An 8,257-nucleotide genomic window follows, 5' to 3' on the forward strand; every position below is an offset into this window, starting at 1 on the left:
TAATGCAACACAAGGGCTTGAGAGCAGAGCACTGTGAGATAGAAACCCCTAAGTTGTGAACACTAAGTCAGCTCCTTACCCTGCCACAGTGGTGTGTGCCTGGAAAGCACCCTAAAAATACCTTTGGGTCTTGTCTGCTTGAAGTTGATAAAGGACACAGGTCTTTAACCCTGTGTCCAGATGATGCAACTGCAAAATTCATCTGGGGCTTCCCCAGCAGAAGGATTTACTCTCCCCCTGTCTACCTGACCAACAGCACCATGCCCCCCTCCTGGGCGTGAGCAGCACCAGCTTGTTTTGCCCCTAAACATCTGCCCAAACCCCATTCACCCCAGCAGCAGCTTCACCAGGGCTCTTGGTCTACATCCTTGCCTGGAGTGGGGGGGTTAATGCCTCACAGGATCTCCTGCCTCACCTGAACCTTCCCAGTGGTTCCTTGTACCCACTGCCACCATTGCTGCAAGGGGAGCAGCACTGCAAGGCAGGTCATCTATGCCTACATGTGAATTTATATATTTAATCATGGTTTTTCACGGTGCAAGAAAGGGCTCTGGAGCCTCAAGATGCTCCAACAGTAACTGGAGGAGAGCAAGACCCAGCACAGCCTTATTATTCCTGGCTACTTCATTACTGCTTGTGATTGGTCTTTAATGAACTTCTTGCATTGGCACCTCATGGTTCAGTGAGGGTTGTCAGGACAGTACTAATGGGAAAATGGTTCCCACCAGGGCCCTATCACACCTGGGGCCATGGGAGTGTTGTGGTCTAAAGGGGAAATGAGGAGAGTCCTGGGGGTGCTGACAGAGGAGCTTTCATGTCTCGGGAGACATAGGCCACAGAATGTCTTTTGGGCTTTACAGAAAGGGGATTTCACTAAAAAACCCCAGACACAAAGCGAGAGGGTGGCTCCTGGGAGTTCCCTGAGAAGATCTCAGAACATCCACCTCCCTAGCCAGCCTCCCCTGGGCTAGGGGTTCACTCAACTCCTATGTGCCATTCCCTGAGTCTCCATCCATCCATCCATCCATCCATCCATCCATCCATCCATCCATCCATCCATCCGTCCATCCGTCCATCCATCCGTCCATCCATCCGTCCATCCGTCCATCCACCTGTCTCCTTGCCATGGATCCACAGGACACTCCAGGCTGTGGGGTGGAGGTATGTGAAGAGCAGGCTGATGGCAGGGACAGAAAAAGCTTCACCTGCTGCAGCTCTGAGCAGCACCTGGAGCAGGGAACTGCACCTAGATCAGGTATTTATCAGGTATTATTTATCAGGCATTTATCAGGTATTTATCTAACCCTTAATCCCAGGACTTCACTCTGACGCTGTAGTTCAAAGAGACACAGCCGTGTGCACACAGACTCTGACACCAGTTAGTCATTCATGCAAAACAGGATTTTTGTGCTTCTAAGTACAAACCATTTTCTGTGCAGTGTCAGACAGCAGTTACCTTCCCACAGGCCTGGGGGAGGCTTAGCTCATCCCGTCGGGTGAATTTAAGGACTCACCAGGGTAAAGACTCTAATTTAATTGGTAGTTTACCCTCAGACTCCACTTTTTATTTATTGCAATCAAAGCAACAGACACAGAACGTAGTGAGAGGCCAGCACTGAAGTGGGTGGGAGAGAGACTGAAGGAGGGGATTGAGAGTTACTCCTTAGGAAGGAAGGAGGTGGGGTAAAACCATGCCAGGTAATTAGAATAGGTGATTAAATGATTAATAGGTGGCCTAAGGGGGTGCTGCATGTATTTACTAAGCATTTATTGCTTGGAGAACTGCAGCTCCAGGGTGGTTCTTAGGGCAGGTGAGCCTGGCAGGGTGGCTGGGCTCACCCCAGCCCCTGTCTCCGAGGATCAAAGGCTCTTGAAAAGTTTCTGCACATTTAATGATAAATGCATTAGGAGACCCACAGCCACCCACAGCCAGAGCTGCTGCCACAGCAGGCACTTTGGGAGGGACAGAACTGAGCCCAGAGGCACAACCATTGCTGCCTGTGCTTTGCAAATACCACATTACCCTACCCAAATTATGCACTTACTGAACCAACAGCAAACATTTATTTTAACAGATTTCTTCTGGCAGTCCTGCACTTGTGCTCACTGGGTGAATGTGTGAACTCCCAGGCTCACAAATGCAATTCCCTCCAATGAATTAAAATAATTACTTTTCTAATTTGCCCCTAGACTCTGCTAAACCTTCTGGGGCCTTGAGGAAGGCATGAAGCTTTTCTAATTTCTTCTACTTGTGTAGGCAAACATTTTAATTTATAAAATGACTAATTCTGTATTTAATTGGTGCAAAGGAAAATTCCATTTGGGGACAGGGACATCTGATGATGCTGCACAGGATTAACCCACAAGATGACTCCCCAGAGTGGAGGAACGTGGCCATGAGAGAACCCTTGTGGCTCTGGCCATCAGCAGTTTTGGTGATCCTGCACATGTCCCTCTCAAGGACTGAGAATGTCAGGATCCAACAAGAGTTACATGCAAAGGCAAAAGCCTTTGAGCCACCAAAAATCACCACCATGAAGCCCAGCAAACCAGATCAGGCCCTGGGAAACCCAAGGTGATTGCTTGTGAACTCCTGTGCTTTTTTAGAGCCAAATTCACACTGAATCTGGAGATCCTGGTGGAAAAGTGATGGTTTATCAGGCTCTGGGAGGTGAGGAGCAGCAGATTTGTTACTGGATGGTGGGGCTGGGTTGTGCTTTAGTGCTTCACCCTTCCCAGCAGCCAACCTGTCACACAGCAATTAAAAACTGGGGCTTACGTGAGACCACTGAAGTACCTGAGGGTCATACAGAAACTGAGGGTAAAGAGAACTGTGTCTACACAAAGATGGCCTGATTTTAAAACTTTGCAGATTAGGAGTCCACCCAGAAATACACTAGATATGCATTGCTTCTCTGGAGGAACTGGAGATGAATAATCCTGTTCCAGAGCTGGCTGGACACACTCCTGCAGTGATGTTCTGTGGAATGGGTATCCTAATGGATGCAAACTGTGGTGCTGCACCAGGACTTGGCCCCTGCTTTGGAGGAATTTATAAATAATAAATATTTAATAGCAAATAATAAATAATAATATTAAATAATAAAAACAAAGAGGTCCAACATTCATTACACAATGTGCTACAAATGAGGTTAAAACTGCATATATTCTATTTCTTTTAATTAACAGTAAGACTAAACAAGCTCAAATATACCAAGAAACCCCAGACAGTTTTGTTTCACAAAAAGAAAATTTTCAGAAAGGTTTAAAATAATAAGAAAAGAAATAAAGTTTGGACAAAGCTCTTTCTCCTGTAAGGTGACAAGCTGGGGCTCACACAAAGGATCACAGCCTTTCCCTTCCCTGCCCTTTATTTTCCACCAGTGATGCTCTCCCCTGGCAGCTGGCTAAGGCCAAAATGCCAAAACATCAAATGAAATTCTCAAACTTAAAACCTCAAAATAAAGTTTATACACACACACACACTAAAAGCAAAAACATAATTTTCTTGCCAAAATGTAATATAAGCCAACTACTTTGCTGCAGTGGACTTGTACCGATAATCTCAGCTACATCACTTGACACCAGTTTGGGATCTTGCCTTTCGCTGAAATAACTTCTTTCTGCTAAATCCTGCACCTGATGCTTCCCATGGGATAGGTTTAGGTTGTTTTCCACTCGATGTTGCATTGAAATTCTCCCATTTATGCTTCAGACCTCCTGTCTATAGGACAGCAGAGGAAATTTGGGTGCTGGAGCCATCCCTCCAGCCCAGCACCCCAGAGTGCCTCCAGTCTAACACGAGATATTTAAGCAACAGCTTGCAAGTGGCCATGGAGGAACAAAAACCTGCTGGTGTCAAAGCCTGCTGAGGTCTCATTGAAGGATGGCTATTTCCCATTCCAGCCTGGCTGGAAGTGGTATCCAGCAGTGAGAGATACCAATCAGTAAGTGTTCAGTCAAGGCAAAATTTATATTTTTCTAATGCTGGTTGTTTCTTGGAAAGTTACACAAATTTTTATGCCTGCTGGCGCTCAGGCCAGTAAATATAGAATTCAATGATACAGTCGAATGCACAAACTTTATCAGCCTATCTCTACCTATACCAAAAAAATACACCATTTTTTCCCTTAGTTCTACTCTATTTTCTTTTTCCTGTTCTTGAGTCCAGCCCTGGATTTATCCCCCAGGCAGAACTGCTGTTTGCTCAGCGGGATGAGCTGAGAGAGGAGGACTTTGGAGAGTTCCTTAGTTATGCAGGGAGGAATAAAACAACCCCAAAAAAGAAAAAAAAAAAAAAAAAAAAGGGAAACATCCCAATTCTCTAGGTTACACTATTGATTATATAACCAACCTCTCTGGTTATATTTACTCTCCTACAAATAGAGAATTGGCCAGAAAGAGTGGCCTAAAAAAAAACGACAAACGGAGTCGGGACGCGGCGACCATCGGAACGGGCGCGGGACCACGGGCTCAGCACGGGGACGAGGACATCTGGTCGTAGTCGGGGCACTTGAGCAGGGCTGGGTAGTTACTGTTCATCTGCAGGGACGCCTCGCTGGAGATGTCCGAGGGGCTGCGGCCCCGTGCCCACGCGTCGGGGTGCAGGAACTGCCCCGAGTAGTCGGAGCAGTTGCTCAGGCGGGGCCGGTAGAAGCCAGGGTGGGGTCTGTAGAGGTCCTCGGCCGTGTAGCGCTTCATGAACAGGTAGACAGACATCACCCCTGCACTCTGCGGGACAGACACACGGCCTCAGGCTCTCCCCCACCGTGGCTGCGCCGCCACCCGAACAGGACGAAACAGAAATCGCCTTTTTCGTGCCGGTGCTGATGCTCTAAAGCACCCGAGGGCTGTCGCTTCCCTGCCCCGTGCCTCGGAGCTGTGCAGTGAATAATGTGGCACAACCACATCTCTGCTTCAAATCTGGCATCAAATGGTGATCAAATGCCCCATCAGTGCTCCAGGTTGGGTTTCTATCCCTCATATGTCCCCTTCATGCTATACATTGCCCCCCTTACTCTCACAGCCCTCCCTTAAACCTCGTCTGAACCCTCTTTTTGCCAGCTGCCTCAGCCTGCCCACCCCTGGGAATGGGATACACTTTTTACAGGGGTATGGGTACCTCTGTGAGAAGGAACGAGATGGCAGAGAAGGCAAAGGACCACCCATATTTGTAATTGAAGAATGACTCCGAGTCCTTGGTCCTGTTGAGCATCTCATCATTAATGCTGGATATGTAGAGGACCAGCCCCACCACCAGTGACAGACCTGGAGAAGGACAGTGGGAAATGCTTCAGGGATGAAGCTGCTGAAGAAGCACCTTCCTGAAGGCCTGACTTTGGGAAAAGTAAAAAAATGTGGGAGTGTGCTTGTAATAACTGAGGAAAGAAGCTGCTCTCCTGCTGCTCTAACCCAGGGCACTCCTCTCATTCCAGTCAAACATTTCCTGTTCAGGGAAAATGTGAGCACTGGGAGGAGAGATCTGGCTCCAGTAGGAGCTGTTTCAAAGCTCAGCTGTCACAGCTATTTGTTTAGCACTTGCACAACACCATGAATAAAACATTCACTTTTCTCATGTAGACACAGCCCAAGTGAGCAGTTTGAAGTTTCAGATCTCTCCCAGCACCTGCTCCTGCACAGGTGGGAGGGCCTTACCCCACATTTCCATGAACCAGCTCTGTATCCATCCCACAAGGTCTGATGAGCTGTGGGACTGAGATGGGAGTGATGAGTCTGACAAGGAGCCACCAGGGCAGGTTGGGAGAGCGCCAGCAGCTACCAAAGCCAGCATGCTCCATGCTCAAGGGCTGTCAGGAGAAAACCTGGCTTACAAAACTCACCCGACAGGATGAAGAATATCCCCGAGACGAAGGCGAGGATGGTCCTGTGAGGCCGGATGTGGCCAATGTTGCTCAGGATGAAGCCAATGAACATGAAGAAAAGGCTGACCAGAGGGAAGGGGGTGGCAGAGCGGATCATCTCTGTTGAGAGAGGAGCAGAGGGAAGTGAGAACAGGTTAATATTCCCAAAATACTGTGAGAAATGGGCTTGGCTGGGTGAGAGGGCTCCAGCCCTCCTGCTCAGACTACGTGGTGGTGGCTGAATTTCTCTCCTTACTAATGAGCTGAGAAAAACATAGGATTATGGAATCAGAGACTGATTTGGGTTGGAAGGGATGTTGCATTCCAGCTCTCTTCCATGGGCAGGGACACCTTCCACTATCCCAGGCTGCTCCAGGCCCCTTCCAGATTGGCTCTAAACATTTCCAGGGATGGAGCATCCACAGACTCACTGGGCAACCTGTGCCAGTGTCCCACCTCCTTGGTGGGGACACTGCTGATGTTTACATTTCTGAGGGTTCCTGTATGAAGTGATGCATAGGAAGCCATCAGAACCTGCATTTCTCTAGCTTCACTGCATAAGTGTTTGTAGAACACTTCTATTTATTAATTCAGAAATGACTGCAGAATTCATCATGAGAGCTGTGACATTCCATCCTTAATTCATCCTGCTATATAATGTGTAAAATTTCTAGGGAACAAATATAGCTGCAAATTACGGAGAGGAGACTAAAAAGCCAAACACTTTGATAAGCATTAGTGCCCAATAGACAGTGACAGGAAATCGAGCAGCTTAGAGTCTCCATTGTCATCCTGCCATTAGAAAGGAATGTCCCCAAAAGCTTAGGAGCACACTGGGTAATTCCCACCGTAAAAAATGTAGTTGCATGCTTGTGTGGCAGCACTATCAAGGAACTCAGAACTTCTTTGGCAAGGATACAAAGGGGATTTCTTGGGGAGGGTCCCTAGTGCTTGGAACTCAGTGATTTGCAGGATGCAAAGGGTGGAACCCCACCAAACCACTTACTCAGGACGTTGATTGTGGATTCAGATGTCAGCTGGATGTTCATGGGCATGACATATTCGATGGTGAAGCACCGGCCACGCTCCTCACCTGTGGCAGACACAGACAAAAACATGAGCTCTGGAGCCAGGGGGTTTAAGATCACCCCTGGGGTGATATCAGAGCTCCTCACTTCTCCCATGACTTTTCCAAAGTGGTTGAAACTTTGTGACTTTTCAGGCTGGTCACTTTGAGATTTCCATTTCCTTGGGTTCTGTTCAACTCTGTCCCTGCAGCCAGGTTGCTTCATCAAACTTGGCACAGACAGAGGGAATGGTCCAGCTGACCCGAATCTAAATTTTGCAGGGATGAAATGAAAAGTTTTTAGCTGCTGCCCAAGGCGCTGTGACTGCAGTTCTGGAACAGGGCAGGGGGTCTGGCAGGGCAGCAGCAAACTCACCAAAGCCTGTGTGTAAAGACACATTTACCCTTGGGGCTGTAAAAGTCAGGCATGAAGAGATGACGTTGCTTGCCAAAGGCTGTGCCGGAGCTTGGAAGCAGAGATGGGCAGAACCTTTAAAAATCCCATTTTTCTTGGCCCTTTCCTGCTGGGTGGCACTAACACACAACAAACCAAGAGGATGTTTTTAGCCGGGAGACCCTACCTGCCAGAAAGCAGACCCTCCAGAGCCCCGAGTGCAGCGAGAGCTTGATCTCAGCCGTCTGGTTCTGGGGCTGGACGATGCCCTCCTCCAGGTAGAGCCAGTAGTCGGTGCTGACAGAGATGCCCAGGAGACCGAGGCCGCAGACGGCGAACACGCTGCTGAGCAGGGTCAGCGCCTTCCTGCTGCAGGCGCTCATTGCCACCAGCATCGGGAGGAGCGCTCAGCACGGGCAGGCACGGCCGAACCTCTGCCCTGGGGTGATTGTGCGGTCTGAGCTGAAAGGAGACATTAAAGCCATCGCTGACAGATGGAGAGTTTGAGCCGAATCTCACCCGACTGCTGCCCCGCCCGACCCGGGATGCGGGAATGGCACAGCACGGATGGGCCGGAGCGGCTCCTTCCTTGGCTCCTGTTGGATTTGCTGCAGGTGAATTCCTGTGCTCCAGGCAGAGCTGCAACTGACCCCCCAAGGATGGAGGTGAGCTGCAGCATCTTATCTTACCTTACCTTACCTTATCTTATCTTACCTTATCTTATCTTATCATCTTATCTTATCTTATCTTATCTTATCTTATCTTATCATCTCCCTGCAGAGCCTTATCAAGTGCTGTCAGTCCCTGGCACAGGAGGTGCTGAGCATCACAGACACCACGATCAGGGATCTACAAAGCTGCTCATAACTGCTGGACCAACCCCAGCTCCCATCACCATCCCACTCCCAGCTCCCATCACCATCCCACTCCCAGCTC

At 48.8% G+C, this 8,257-nt stretch overlaps 1 protein-coding gene across 2 annotated transcripts; it reads right to left on the bottom strand.

Annotated features, from left to right (window-relative positions):
• Positions 1-3,735: 3,735 nt before the first annotated feature.
• CACNG5 (calcium voltage-gated channel auxiliary subunit gamma 5) lies at positions 3,736-7,716 on the bottom strand. 2 transcript variants are annotated; one of them, XM_062506134.1, is made up of 5 exons: positions 7,509-7,716; positions 6,868-6,954; positions 5,841-5,981; positions 5,123-5,268; positions 3,736-4,731 (listed from the first exon to the last, which is right to left on the bottom strand). In XM_062506134.1, exons 1-5 carry the CDS (start codon positions 7,714-7,716, stop codon positions 4,474-4,476), a joined length of 840 nt encoding a protein of 279 aa, XP_062362118.1. In that variant the 3' UTR covers positions 3,736-4,473. The 2 variants fall into 2 exon arrangements, with proteins under 2 accessions (XP_062362118.1, XP_062362119.1); XM_062506135.1 differs by having other exon boundaries at positions 6,868-6,949; positions 7,504-7,704.
• Positions 7,717-8,257: the final 541 nt, after the last annotated feature.

Source organism: Cinclus cinclus, chromosome 20 (genome assembly GCF_963662255.1).
Source record: "Cinclus cinclus chromosome 20, bCinCin1.1, whole genome shotgun sequence".
In the NCBI taxonomy this organism is placed as follows: domain Eukaryota; kingdom Metazoa; phylum Chordata; class Aves; order Passeriformes; family Cinclidae; genus Cinclus; species Cinclus cinclus.

Excerpts from the sequence above, each read along its gene's own strand:
- CACNG5 (XM_062506134.1), bottom strand. The coding sequence starts at position 7,716 with ATGCTGGTGGCAATGAGCGCCTGCAGCAGGAAGGCGCTGACCCTGCTC. Across the intron at positions 5,982-6,867 it reads ATCCACAATCAACGTCCTGA|AGATGATCCGCTCTGCCACC; the intron begins GTAAGTGGTTTG and ends CTCTCTCAACAG. Across the intron at positions 5,269-5,840 it reads GATATTCTTCATCCTGTCGG|GTCTGTCACTGGTGGTGGGG; the intron begins GTGAGTTTTGTA and ends GTCCTTCTCCAG.